Source organism: Notothenia rossii (assembly GCF_949606895.1).
Source record: "Notothenia rossii genome assembly, chromosome: 9".
NCBI classification, from domain to species: domain Eukaryota; kingdom Metazoa; phylum Chordata; class Actinopteri; order Perciformes; family Nototheniidae; genus Notothenia; species Notothenia rossii.
In genome coordinates this window covers 9,698,442-9,713,543 of record NC_136907.1, presented here as the reverse complement: position 1 = coordinate 9,713,543, position 15,102 = coordinate 9,698,442, and the positions used below count along the sequence as shown (strand labels likewise).

The 15,102-nt window shown below is 43.5% G+C and overlaps 1 protein-coding gene across 3 annotated transcripts in view; it reads left to right on the top strand.

Moving 5' to 3' along the window:
• LOC307018692 (multidrug and toxin extrusion protein 1-like) overlaps positions 1-3,023 on the top strand; it is a 28,713-nt gene extending 25,690 nt beyond the window's left edge. For all 3 annotated transcript variants that reach the window (XM_079649049.1, XM_079649048.1, XM_079649050.1), the window contains 2 exons: positions 241-345; positions 465-3,023. In XM_079649049.1, coding sequence (XP_079505175.1) covers positions 241-345; positions 465-830 — 471 coding nt within the window. In that variant the 3' untranslated portion in view covers positions 831-3,023. The remainder of the gene's footprint in view (positions 1-240; positions 346-464) is intronic.
• The last annotated feature ends 12,079 nt before the right edge of the window (positions 3,024-15,102 follow it).

Here is a 15,102-nt window from a genome sequence, read left to right as displayed (position 1 = left end):
GCAATCAATGATTACTTCCTGGCTCCTAATTTTGGGAACATTTAAACTCTTCATGTTTCAGTTTTTGCCTTTTTTCATTTGGATAACAGATGAAACAGAACACCTACACGTTGAAGCAGAACATTGAATACATACTCAAACATTGTACAAATTACTGAATGAAGTAAATACAAAGAAAGGAAAAATAAAGCCAATACTTTTACTATAAAATATTTTCCCTCATAAAACTCATGTCTTCAGGCTGAACTGCGGGGTGGAAGGAGACTGGTGGTGAGCCCAAAGCGCCCTATCAGTACTCTGCTAAATGAAGCGATGGTGCCGGACACCTCTGACTGCCCTATCACAGTGAGTGCATTACAGTATGTGGTGTGGAGTAAAGCAGGATGTTCTCCCTCCTGTGTCTCTGTTTATGATCTTTTAGCCACTCATACATTGATTAACAGCAACTTCTTTGCACTCCGAAGGAGTTGGATGGCGAAGCCCTGAAATCAGATGGCTACTGTCCAGTCAACTCCAAGGATCAGGAGCTGAAAGTGTTTCCTGAGGCTGAGGACAACAACATCAATGCAGTAGGAGCCGAGCGGGATGCTGAGCAGAGCGAAAAGACTTCCAAAGACACCAAAACTATAACACTGCTTTCTGTCACTGAACTGATCCTGCGCAGAGGGCTCATCCTTGTTATTTCAGTTCTCATTTTGGCCACAGGTGTGGCTTTCCACGTTGCTTTCCCTGTACCCGAGTTTTCCGCCAAGAACAGTGCCAACTTCACCTTGAACTGGAATAATGACTCCACCCCTACACCGCTGTCTCCACTACACCAGGACATCTGAGCTGTCTTTGAATGTCTCGAGTGGCTTAGCTCAGTTCTCATAAACTGACAATTTAGATCTCCTACAGGAAAAAAGCCTAACATCCGTAGTTCTGCTTGTAGACCGGGGTTGTTTTTTGTAAAACTACAGCCTGACGTGTGAGGGGAAAAAAATACGCCTCAGTGCTGCACTGCTGAGCCAAAGAAAGCTGGAAGAAATATTAAATGAAACTGGCAGGATGAACAAAGGTCTTGCTACAAAGATCATCTTTTTTGCCCAGCCTGAGATGTTCAACTGGGATCACGAGACACATTATAAATCCCTCACTAGGAGACCCCGTGGGTTAGAGGTCCTCCACAGGTAGCTTTTGATTTTCCTCCCCTTATTCTTGCCTTGATTTATGTTTTCAGGGTATATGCAGGAATCCTGAAGTCAAATTTAATACCTTTTAAGACCTTTTTTAAGACCCTTTCCATACATTTTGAGACCTCATCGCAACTTTGAGTTCTAACCGGTTACATTGGCAACACACTTTACCTCACATTTACTATATTGATTGTAAGATAGCAAAACTAAACAGAGTGCAGACAGACTACTGAAGCCTTCTCTCCACATGAACTTCAACCTCTCTGTGAAGGTCAGGTTTAATGCAGTATGCTGCTTTGTTGCTTCTGTACTCTGTGCTCTTTCATTCCAGTAAAACTCCTTCCTTTCACACGCATTCGATTCATTAACGTGTCCGTTAACAGTAGACCGCTGCAAATGCTGGAAACGATGTAGTACATATGTCATGCCTGTAAGTGGCGCTGCTGCCGCCCGAAATACACCAAAAGCAGCGAAGAAGAACCCGGAGCATGGTTGCCATGGTTGCCCTTCTGTTTATTCTCCTCGGTGGACGGCGTGTTCTCCTGCTGTATCTCTCAGGTAGTCCACCAGCAGATGAAAAACACCCACCTCTCCGCCTTTTCCAAGGAACCGTGCGGCAGTTTCCGTAAAAAAAATGTTCCGCCGGTCAACATGTCCGTTAAAGTTTAAATCTTCCGTACAAAATTAGGAAAGTGCCGGTCAGAGGTCTTCTTTGTTATTTATTGAGCTTTAAAACAAATTGATAACGACTCTGTTCTCTGTATAATAATATAATAATATTTAATAAACGGTGACTGCCTCTCTTTTCCTCCCCCTCTTCTGACAGCCCAGCAGCAGCAGGAGACGTGGGGAGAGGGAGGCGGGCTCTTTCATCGTTATCAGAAAATGATCATATAGGGCACACACGGAGCCGTTGGACCCCCAGAGCGTTGCGTATGCCGGTCTTCCCACCTTGGGACCCGTTACCGTAGTCGTTTATTCCCCCCCCCCCCCCACACACACACACACACACAGAGCAGAGCAAGGCAACGAAACGGCGCGCTATGCATGGGGCCGCCTTTTGGGGTTTCCCGACATGTCGTTTCAGTAAATTAAAGGGTGTTTCATGTTGTCGTTGCTGTGGGACTTCTTAATACCTTGGAAAATGCCATTTAATACTTTTTAATACTTTTTAAAAGCCTTAATTTTCGCTAAATTGATTTATCAACTTTTAATACTTTTTAAGACCCCGCGGACACCCTGGTTTTGCACTGACCTCAAATCATTTTGTCGTGTTTTAACTGTAAGTGTAAGATGACTGTAAATATCTGATGTAAAATGTACATGTTTAAATGTAAATATGTAACATGAGTATATTATTGCATTGTCTTCCTATATCACTGCCAATCCTGGTAAACTCCAGGACAGAGGTGATTGATAAATGATAAGCTAATTATTTTTTACTGTTGATGTATTTGATTGAGCCCTAATCAGTACAAAAAATAATACTTTAACAATAAAAACTTAACACAGGGAAGCCAATATGTATTATTTCCCCAAGACGTTTGTTGTAGTCTGACTTGTAGACTACAGACTGAACTCATCTTCAAGGGTTTTTAATAAGTAGTTGTAAGGAAGAAATAGAAATTATGTTGAACCCTGCTGTTGAAGTCACAGCAACAAGGAGACTCATATGGTGGGCAGTAAATGCAAGTCCTAGTAAAGTAGATGCATCAGTAAAAAGCTGCTAAAGTGGCTATATGTTATAGTCTTATCACAGAAAATGTTGACTCATACCAGGAACACAACAGGCCTCAGGCAGCATTAAATAATAAACCGAATGAAGCCGTCATATTGTGTTGCATTAACCCTCCGGTATCACTGTGGACGTTTTTGTCCATATGGGTAATTTTTCACTTTTCATTTTGCAATAACTTTGATTGTCTTGTGTCAAATTTGAAAAACATTTTAAGCTTCTTAAAACGGTAGGCATGTGTCTAACCCACTTTTTTCAGTCACACGGCTTTTTGGCATCAAAATATCTCTTATGTAATTTTGACAGAGTTAAAAAGGGGTAGTTATAGGCCTACATTTCTTTGCTCATGTATTTGTTTGTTTTTTGTGATAATTTAAAAAAATGTATTAAACAAATGGTACAATCAATAACAGAAAATGCAATACAGTACAAAAACAGCACAAAACTAAAGATACAAACAAAACCCAGTGACGTCCCTAACCCACCCACCCACCCATCCAGATCACCATCCCCATTAGATAGTTATCCTAATATGCTCTTGAGGTTCACAATGAGCGAAGTCCACATCTCTATTGTTGACTCCTTGGCCCCATGTACCCGGGCTGTTGATACTTCTAGATACGATATGTCTAGATATGTTAGAACCCAGACCTTACGTGAGAGGGAATGGGGAGGCTTCCACCGAGTCACAACCAATATTTTTGCTGCTGTAAGCCCGGCTAATAGTGCTCGCCTTTTGGTCAGGGTTAAACCCAGGTTGGACAGGTCGTTTAGGATAAGTGTAACAGGTGAATGAGGCACGTTGGTCTCAAATATAGCCGAAAGGTTAGAAGCAACCATCTCCCAGAATCTGCCCACTGGCGGACATTCCCAGAACATATGTATATAAGTACCAATAGCCTCTACGTCACAGAGTGCAATTTGGATCAGCAATTATTTTCATTAAACAGAGCTTCCTAGGTGTAAGTTAAACTCTATGAGTGAAGTTATAATGTATGTGTTGGTGGGCAGGATTCCTAGAAGCTATCAGTATATTGGACCAGACTTCATCCCAATCAAACTCTGGATCCAGATCTGGGATATCGGCCCTCCATATTGCCTCTAACGCCAGGGGTCTATAAGTGTGTTGCTAAATGAACCAGTAAAGTTTGGAAACAAGGCCACTTGTACCTCTAGTGGAATGTAGAATGCTATGCAGCGGGTGTGGTGATAGAGGACTTTGCAATGGAACACCGCTAGCCCTTAAAGCCGACCGCAACTGTAAATAAAAGAAAAAGGAGGAACGAGGTAAATTAAATTCTGTACACAGCTCCTGAAACGAACGCAGACCTTCATCTCCATAGACGTTCCCCAGTATATGAACCCCTCTCATTTTCCACTGAGGAAACTGAATGGGATGGCCACCAATCAACAATCTGGCATTGTTAAATAATGGGGAACATGGGTTCCATGCATAGGGGCAACCACATAGTTTCTCTACCGCCCTCCAGACAAACAGCAATTGTGATACAATGGGGCCGAACCTGCAACGACCCTGCGCAATAGGAATGTTTGAATACAAGAGATCTTGAAGGGTGTAAGGATGCACTAGACTCTCTTCCAGGGCCCGCCATGCCACTGATGTCTCAGACTGGAGCCAGGTTAATAAGGGTCGAAGCGTGAATGCCCAATTATAGTGTTTAAAATTTGGGAGAGACAAAACCCCCGGCCTGTCTTTCCCGCTGCATTGTAGATAGCTTGATGCGTGGGCGTTTGCCTTGCCATACATTTTCGTCACAGCTTTCTGTAGCTTGCTCCAGTACTGAGTTGGTGGAGGAAGAGGTAGCATTGAACTAAAAAAATTAACTCCCCGAGTACCGACCACAAAAAGGGCCATTTTAAGCGGTCGAAGGCCTTCATCGCATCAAGTGAGAGAACTGCAGCTGGGGAAGGTAGATATTGGGCCCCATCTATGATGTGTAATAGCCTCCTTACATTGTCAGCGGCAAGCCTGGATTCTATAAAGCCTGTCTGATCGCTATGTACTAGGTTCGTCATGTGAGACTGAAGGTGCCTAGCCAGCACTTTGGCATAGATCTTTACGTCAGTGTTTAAGAGTGAGAGGGGCCTGTAACTAGTACACTCTGTCGGATCCTTGCCTTTTTTAAGAAGCAAGGATAACAGGGCAGTGTTGACGTCTCTCAAAAATGAACCCTCCTTAATAGAAAATAATATCATCTCCAAGCAAGGGGCCGAACAAGGGCCAAAAGGTGAGATAGAATTCGGGTGGAATACCATCTGGGCCTGGCGACCTGCCCTTACGAATGTCCATTACTGCTTTCTCAATTTCGCGGTGTGTGATGGGGGCATTCAGATTTTCAGAGTCGCTGACAGAAAGAGACTCCATGTGGATATTATTTAAAAAATCATCGCATTCAGATTGGACAAAGCCACTCTCCAAACTGTACAGATCCTTGTAGAAAGAAACAAAGGTGGTGTTCACGCTCTTGGGATCGGTTAGAACAGTGCCGTCTATAGATTTAACACTGAAATATCAGCAAAATGTTCATTGGTCCGAAGCCTCAAGGCCAGCAGGTGGCTAGGTCTGGCGGAGTGGAAGTAGTAAGTCTGTCTGGTTCTGTGCATAAGAAATTCTGAACGGCGTCTGAGGAGAGAATTAATTTCTTTTTTGATCAAGTCTTTTTGGAGAGCAACAGAATCGCTGTAATGGTGTTGTAAGTTAGCATCGAGAGCAGCATACTTTAGTTCTAATGCTTCCAATTTAGCTACACGTTCCTTGTTTCGGGTGGATGCGTACAGAGTGGTGTTGCTTCTAATAAAGCCCTTTGTTGCCTCCCACAAAAATCTCGGGTCAGACACTGACCCCTTGTTGAACCCCAAAAACCCACGGAGGTTAGTCTCAAACTGAGACTTGTATGTTTCTTCACGCAGCAGTTAGGAGTTAAAACGCCATCTGGGAGCTCTAGTGGGGACAGCCCTAAGTGTGACAGAACAGTAGATGGGTTTGTGATCAATCCATGTAACTGGTATATAGAAAGCCTTCCGAACATTATGAAATAGATCTTGGGACGCAAAGAGAAAATCTATCCTAGAAAAGGATTTATGTCTACCTGAGAAAAAAAGAGTAATCTTTTATGGAGGGATTCATCACACGCCAGATGTCTATCATATTTGTTTGGGCCGCCCACCAGCGTAACGCATCAGAAGCGAGACGTTGGTCTCTACTCTCTGCCCCACCCGTTCTATCCATGTTGCTATCCCATACTGCATTGAAATCCGCGCCCATAACCAGACGAAAGCCTGTGAGATCCCGTAGAGTTCTGGTTAATTGGTCATAAAAGCCAGCCTCAAAAGTGTTGGGAGCATAGGCAGAAATCAATGCTATATTCTGCCCGTCCAGACAAATCTTGGCAATGGCCAGTCTCCCCTCTTTGTCTGTCCAAAAGCCGATCAGATCAAATTTCAGCTTGCGCCTACAAACTATCATCACACCCTTGGTCTTCGTAGGAGCAGATGAAAAGACAATAGGGTGGACAACTGGACAAATAACTCAAATCTGGGAACTCTAACTGCCTAAGAGGGGCAGCACCATCACCAACCATTAGATCAGGTGATATCTGTTAATTGCTAGACAATGATCTAACGAACTGCTGAGCAACGCGTCAGCGTAGTGAGTCATCAGAACACATGCAAAAGATCAATCACAACATCAAATAATCAAGAGAAAAAGGTAAATTGTAAATGTGGGCAAGTAACGTAAGAGTATGTGAAATAAAAGGAAAAAAGAGATACAACGAAATAATAGTTTGTACCACTTTGACATGGAATGTCGATATACGCCCAGCCATACAGCCTGCCCAACACCCACACGCATACACTCACACCAGCACTCTCCCACCAAGCCTATACACATCAGCTTCCGTACACTCTTAACTCCATCCCGCGTATATAGGCACAAACACATACACCCGCGAGCACGGATGCGCAATTATGGCACTTTGGGCTTTCCATACTTAATAGACACCCACAAACACACCGCCAGCGCGACAACCACACACGCAGCCCACACAGGACAAATTATGCTTGGCTAGGAATACAAGAGAAAGACTTACCGGTCTACATATGGTCAGTGCATAATAAAAGAATGAAACAAATAAATGTAGAAAGAAAAAGGCAGTCCAAAAACTATGGTCTACGTATACGCCCCGCGGGTCGGGGGTTCCATCCAGGCAGACAGCGTAACTGAAACTTCAAGCTCCCCTCCCCCCCCAACCCCAAAGCCCTTAGAATGTTATGCCAAACTTCTACGTTCTCATGTGCTCCTTTTGCTGGAATCTCAGGAAACGCACCACGAAAGGTCTCGGTGGAGCCCCGAGCCTGATTGGGGCTAGAGACCTGTGAGCACGGTCCAAATCCAGGCCCCCAGGATAATCCGTCTGAAGGATGTCAGGCAGCGCTGTCCTCAGGAAGGATAAAGCGTCTTTCTCCTCAGAATGCTCCGGGAATCCATAGATGCGTAGATTCACCCGCCTATCCCTATCCTCGTATTCCACCAGTTTAGCATTCAGCGTTTCCACCTCCGAAGCCAGGGCTGGCGGAGAATTGCGGCGCTGGTCTTCTGTGTCTTCCAGCATACCCAGCCGGGCCTCAGCACTGGTAATTCGGGTAAGCACATCAGCTAACTTCTCCTCAACAGCAACAACGGCTCTCTGCGTTTCCGATAGTTCTTTCCGAAGGTCAGTCAAGTGCTTTGTTTGGTCCTCAGATAGCTTTTGAAGAAGCTAGAGAATCGCGGTGTTGGTAGGCTCAGTAGCAGATGAGTTCAACACCGACATGTCCGGTGAGACATTCGCAGGCTTCGAGCTAGCATTAGCCTTGAGAACCAGGTGTTGTTGAGTTGCATTAACTACGGTTTTCGGAGGTTTTCTAGTATTCGGCATGTTTAAATGTAACAGATGACTATTGGGACTAATAACTCGTGATTGAGATGAAAAGTATCACTGATAGCAAAATAAATGGTGATGGCGCAGGAGCCACGAACTCAAGCAGCCATCTTCCTCGACGTCACTCCTGTCCCCCAAAGCCTGCTCATATTTGTTAAAGGGAATTAAAAACATTAACTTTTGGACTTTTTATAATTGGAACATGATATTCAGTCTATGACAGTGCAACAATTCTTATGTGGATCAAAGGTTAACAGCAATTGCCACATTGATAGTTATGGAAGAGTGAGCGCTTTACGTGTAGTTGCGCCATAAGTTGCACTTACTTTATAGAAGATAGACCCATGCAGGGATCTCTCCTTTCTCACCACACACACTTTCTCACCTGTACCCTCCTCAGCTGTAATGTGTAAGCAGATGTATGTGCAATTGCTGAAATAGTCTTGAGAAACTAAAGATGAATACTTTTCCCCGGTCAAAAATACCGACATAAAGAAAAGGAATTAGTAACACCTAAAACGCATTACAGAGGCACTCGCGTGAGGCAGTCGCAATTGTTACAGGCTCCCACTACCTGTTAGCATCTGGCATCTGTTAGCATCTAGCTCTTTTCTCCTGCTTACAAACATTTAGCCATCCCTGCTTATACAAGTAGTAGTTTTAGTTGTCTGCGATCTGCGGAGGCCTACTCCCACCTGTCGAGTGCGGCTGTACTGGAGAGCTCGCGAAGAGACGGAGCGGCTCCACCTGTTGCTGGCTGCGATCTGCGATCTACCGAGGCCTGCTCCCACCTGTAGAGTACGGCTGTACTGGAGAGGTTTTTACCCCGGAGTCGTCGCGGAGAGACGGAGTGGATCCACGCTTCGGGCTGCTGTGCGGAGAAGGATTTTTACCACGGCTGGGGCCTGCTTTCCACCTGTCCTGGTTCTGCTGTTGCAGAGGCCTGCTTTCACCCCGAGGATACCACGGAGGGACCGGAGCGCTTCCACGCTGCTGCTTTCGCCTGTCCTTTGCTGCTGTGCTGATTTGCTCCAGGAACATCGCGGATACTGTGTGCTGGGAAAATGGCCCATATCGGGATTCTGCTGTGCCTGTTAACTGTTTTGGACTATGAGAAGATCTCTCGTCATTCTGAGAAGTCTACTGGATTCAGGTCTGTTCTGCCACCCGCAGTGGGCATCCCCTGCAAAGGTTCGGATGTGTCGCACAAACAATTACCGGTTGCCTTGTCACAGACAATCTGCTCGACAAAATATGTTTGTCTTTTTTGTTTTCCTGCGATGATGGTTCTTCAGGACTGCTTCTTAAGCTCAAATCACACTCTCGCAGACTTTTTTGGTGTTTCTAAAGTAGATGACAATGTATGTGTGTCGATTAAGAGGAAAAGATGCCTGTTTTTGTTGTTGCTATTACTGTCAGGGAATGTACAACCTAACCCTGGTCCGCCCTCTAGTAGTAGTCAGATCGCTACTCCTGCTGATTTTAAAGCTAGGTCTGGGTTGGGTTTCATACATTTGAATGTGCGCAGTCTGTTAGGTAAACTATATTTTATCCGTGTTTGGCCAAGCTCGACTGACGCTGACGTCATTGTTTTATCAGAAACATGGCTAAATAAATCTATTTTGGCCTCTGACATTGCCTTAAATGGTTATAATGTGTATCGTTCCGACCGGCCTAATAAAGGTGGTGGCGTTGCCATTTATGTTAAGAAGAAGTTCAGTGTATCCACATTAGTTTCCAAATCTATCAGTAAGCAATTCGATTTTTTAGCCTTAAATATAGAAGTGGCAAAGGGGCAACAGTGCTTAATTTGTAAATCATAAGGTGCCGGAACGCAAAGTAGCCTACATATGACAGCTCAGGGATGACGAGACGCGTACAGGTCCCGGAACGTATACAGAAAAGGTGCTGAAAACAACATGAAAATGTCCACTTGCAACGCTGTGGGACTTACAAGCCTCAATTTCAAATAGTATCTATGGTATAAATGTTATGACGATAATTTATAATTTTTTAGGCTAGTACGCACAACATAGGCAAATGCCCACATCACCACAGGTGGGACTTCAGTATACAGCCAGCAATTAATTTCTCAACAGGTTTAACGTGTAAAAAATATATTTATTAGGCCTATCCAAAGATTGGCACGGCGGCCTATTAATAGACAGTATGTTTGCTCACCATATTTAGTTGTTTAAAACACTCCACATCACGAGCATGTCCGGATTGTCCTCTATCTCTTTTTTTCTGCTTTTACTGCGTGTGTCTGTGGCAGTTCTGTGTCCTTTGGCCACCCAGGACCTCACGTACGGGACTGGATTGAATTTAGCCAGGGGGGGTCCAACAAGATTTAGGAAGAGTAAAGATGACATGGTGGATGTGAGCAAAGAGCTACGGTTGGGAGTGCAAATCAAGTTCATTTGAGAAAATCCGCGCTCACATTCAGCACTTGCAATGGGAATGCTGTTGACAGCAACAAGTAACTCCATCAGCTCATCGGGGGTGTCTTTACCATCTGAGTCTCTGTACGTTCTGTAGGCCCGTATGACTGCGCGCGGGTTGGCAATGTTGAAGCGCTGACACAGTGACTCGACCTCAGTCTCTCCATACAGCGCACCTGCGTCCTCGGGCCAGTATTGTGCGTAAAGCACCTTCAACTCCTCAATGAACTTGTTATATCCAGTTTTATCTGGCATCCGGCCTCCTTGAGATAACATACGGTCCTCCAAGTTCTTGGCCACAGTTAGAAAAAACTGACCTGTCGCTGGACGTCCCACACTCTTCTACGCTCAATGCGCTCTCCTCTCCTACTGAATCTTCCTGCTGTAAGCCAGCTGATGTCGCGGTTCCGCTCGCCTCTTGCTCCGGCTGTTGTACCGGGCTAGTTGATGCCAGGGTACCCACCCGTTGCTGTTGGTGGTCCACCTGGCTGACGGTAGCTGGCTCCTGTTCCGGCTGGCGGTGAACCTGACCCGCTGCCCGGGCTTGGCTAGCTGTCGGTTAGCTAGCTGGCTAGCTGTTGCGGCGCTAACCTCCTCCTGGTTTTGACCATCAACATGACCGCTGCAGCTGCCCTTGTCGCTGCTTGTGGAGGCTTTTCTGACTCGTTTTGAAGTGTCTATTACCTCTTCCTTCTTTTTGAAGAAAGACAGTACATTTAACTGTCTTTTTGACATGCTTGCATTGAATCACCGTTTCTTCCTCTCTGCGACGTGCTCCTCATGTGGCGAATTTCAAAAGTGAAAGACGTTTGTCCGTTGGTCCAGCTTTTCAGTGCGTCAACACAGATCTCCGACTCTTTCAAATCTTAATCTTAATAAACGACATAAAATTCTTGGGATTTTTTCTGTAAATTAATATATACATATTTTATTTCATTTTAACCATTTTTTTTTTTTTTTTTTTGTGAGAGGTACCGGATCTGCCCAAATAGGTGCCGGAACACAGGGTGGCCAAAATGAAGAGGTGCCGGATCCTGTTCCGGCAGGATCCGGCTCAAATTAACCACTGGGCAACAGGTCATGGTGGTGGGCTGTTACAGACCCCCCTCAGCTGTCAAGGACTCCTTGTCTTCGCTAGCAAATCTTTTATCACAGCTAGACTACAAGGAAATAGTGCTATTTGGAGATTTTAAAAACCTTAGTATCTCCTTAAATGTTACTCAGATTGTTGACAGTCCTACTCGCCCTAACATTAAATTCCCTAATAAATTCCCTAATTGATCTCATTCTAACTAATGTTCCCTATAAATACTCATCTGTGGGAGTATTTGCGAATGATGTGAGTGACCACTGTTCTGTAGCCACAATTAGGGACACTAAGGTCCAAAAGGTTAAACCTCGTATTATTATTAAGAGAGAAATAAAACATTTTGTGGAGCAGGGTTTTGTTCATGATCTGTTTGGGTTTGATTGGGGAAAAATCGATCTGTGTGCTGATGTTGAAACTGCATGGTCTTATTTGTATCTTGGTTTTATGGAGATCATTGAAAGACATGCACCCCTGCGTAAATTTAGAGTAAAGGGAGGAGACAATCCTTGGTTTTCTCAGGGCTCAACGCTAACTTTTAAAACTGGTTGCCAGGCTGACAACCAGGCATCAGCTTTTTGTTGCCAAAACTGAAAATATGGTTGCCATTTTTAGTCACCTTATATTTTAAATAATTAAGATACTATACAGTTATAAATTAACTTAATAATGAACATCTTGGATTGGCCAGACTAATACATTTCTAATTTTAAATAAATGAAAACCATTCACAATTAAGAATTAGATATTAATTATTATTGCTGTAAATTACCTTTAATATGTCTAACTATATTTAAAATGTGTTACCTTTTTATAGAAGTGATTATATTTGTATGCCAATATTTTCCTATGGTAAAGTTTCGTTTTGCACTTTTATTTTGGTAGTAATAAGATCGGGACTCTTATTTTGAAGGAACTTTTACCGGAAGTCAGTGGACAACATTCCTCTTTGCTTTTCGTTCGGAATCCCCTTGCGCTTTATCAGTTGAATCCGGTTGAATCACTTTGAACGAACATTCGTTTGAGATGTTGACGGATTGGCCGAACATTTTACCCCACAGTGAAACAACTTAATTTGCTTCGCCATTTTTTGTAAAACAAACACACGGCGCACAGCGCACGCGAGTAAACGTGCATCACTTTCTGGCTCCGTAATCACAGCAATGCACGTGCAACTTAAAGGGGACCTATCATGCTATATTTCAATAATATATTGTAGGGCCATACCTATATAAGGTATATTTATAAGTTTTATTTTTCAAAATACCAAACAGATCATGCATTTTAGCCATCCGTCTTTGCATGAGCTGGAGCTGACCCCCCCCCCCTGCAAAGGAGCGAGGCACAAGCGTCATGTTACTATGCTGTTGCCATGCTGTTGCTATGCTGTTGCCATGCCACGGCAACCTCTCATTCCCCTGATAGGTGGAGAGTTGACCATACAGGCGGAATGCACCTCTGTTACATCATAGATGTGCAAATCAGAATCCACATGTATCAAATCCGTTGCAGCCCTGTTTTTAGAGATTTGGGTATGGAGGAAAAGAAAGAGGGTTGTATTTTCTGATACTTGGTGAGTTCCCTGGAACACCGGGGACACATATTCATGTATAAAAGACGTACAAAAGTTCATTTTGCATGATATGTCCGCTTTAAGTATCAGGTTCCGACTGGTCACAACAATAATTAAATATCACTCTTAATACAACAAATAATTAACATTTATCTATTTTGGGGAGCACATTTAGCTGTCCTTGTTTCTTTATGTTAAAAACTGGTTGCCACTGATGGCAACCAAAGGCCAAGAAGTGGTTGACATTTTTTCTGAATGGTTGCCAATGGCAACCTGGCAACTGTTACTGTCGAGCCCTGTTTTCTGCTGAACTGTCTAGTCTCCTTCATGAGAGAAACAAGGCCTGGGCAAAGGCTAGGAAATCAGGCTCAGAGGTAGAATAGCTGCGTTTTAGGCAGCTAAGAAATAGCTTCACTTCACATGTAAAAAGTGCTAAGTCGAAGTACTATTTGTCAGTTACCACAGAAAACCTAAATAATCCTAGGAAATCTTGGAAAGCCATAAAATCGACATCCACCGGTGAGCTCCGTAATGAGCTACCTCCGTGCCTTACCACAGCATCTGACACTATATCTGACAGGGCCACCATGTTAAATTGCTTTAATAAGCATTTTGTGTCCTGTGGCTCTCTGTTTGATTCTGTTTCTAACTCTGCTCCTGTGAACACCCCAATCCTTTCAGTTGTACTCCTTTTACTGTTGATGTTGTTCATGAAGCATTAACCAAGTTAGATCCTAAGAAACCGGCCGGCCCGGACAACGTAGAACCTTTCTTTTTAAAGATAGCTGCAGATTTTATTGCTCTTCCTCTCACTACTCTTTTTAACCTCTCCCTCAACACAAATGCAATTCCAAAAGTATGGAAGTCAGCTTATGTCTTGCCTTTACTAAAAGGAGGGGAGGCAACTATTTTAAATAACTATAGGCCAATCTCTAAATGGTCAGTTCTGGCGAAGGTGCTCGAACGCCTAGTGAGTGAACTAGTAAAGGAGTTTTTATGTAAAAATGATATTCTGTCTAAACAGTCAGGCTTCAGAAAGCAACATAGCACCATCACTGCGACAACGAAAGTCGTGAATGACATTAAGAGTATTTTAGATAATAAGCAGAGTTGTGCAGCTCTATTTATTGACCTGTCCAAAGCGTTTGACACCGTCGATCATCGCATCTTAAAGCAGAGGCTTCTCAGTATTGGCATATCCAGCCATGCAGTGGAGTGGTTTATGAACTACCTCTCTGAAAGGTCACAAAATGTGTTCACTTTGATGGGCTGTCTTCTGAGTGGTTAAACATTGCTAATGGTGTTCCTCAAGGTTCTGTTTTAGGTCCACTTTTATTCTCCATATATATCAACAGATTAGGTGAAAATGTGAATGAAGCTATTTTACATTTTTATGCGGACGATACCGTTATGTACTGTGCAGGTCCCTCCATTACGGAGGCTGGTGTTAAATTACAGGCTGTTTTTAACATTATTCAGACTCAGCTCGCTTAAGCTTCTTTTAAATGTTGATAAAACCAAGGTAATGCTATTTTCAAAAGCTAAAATGACACCAGAGCCTGTTTTTAGATATTGTTATTATGCAAGGACAGGTACTAGAAGTGGTTACCTGTTACAAATACCTTGGTATCTGGCTTGATGATTGTCTTACTTTTAAACTTTATGTCAATAACCTGCTTAAAAAGCTGAGGGTTAGACTAGGTTTCTTTTTCAGAAACAAGTCCTGTTTCTCACTTGAGGCCAGGAAAAGGCTAGTCACTGTGACCTTTTTATCTGTGCTATTATCACTATGGTGATTTGTTGTATATGAATGCACCTGCCTATTGCCTGAACAAGTTAGATGCCGCCTATCACAGCGCACTGAGATTTGTCACAAATTGTAAAGCACTTACACATCACTGTACCCTGTATGCCAAGGCAGGTTTGCCATCACTTACTGTACGGAGGCTCAGTCATTGGTACACGTTTATTTATAAAGCTTTGTTGGGTAAACTCCCGTATTATATCTGCTCTCTGATAACACAGAGAGTTGCAAGCAGCTATTGTCTGAGATCTCATGATGTAGTATTGTTAGATGTGCCAAGAGCAAGGACTGTCTTAGGTAAGACAGCTTTTATGTGCGCAGCTCCACTTGCTTGGAACAATCTT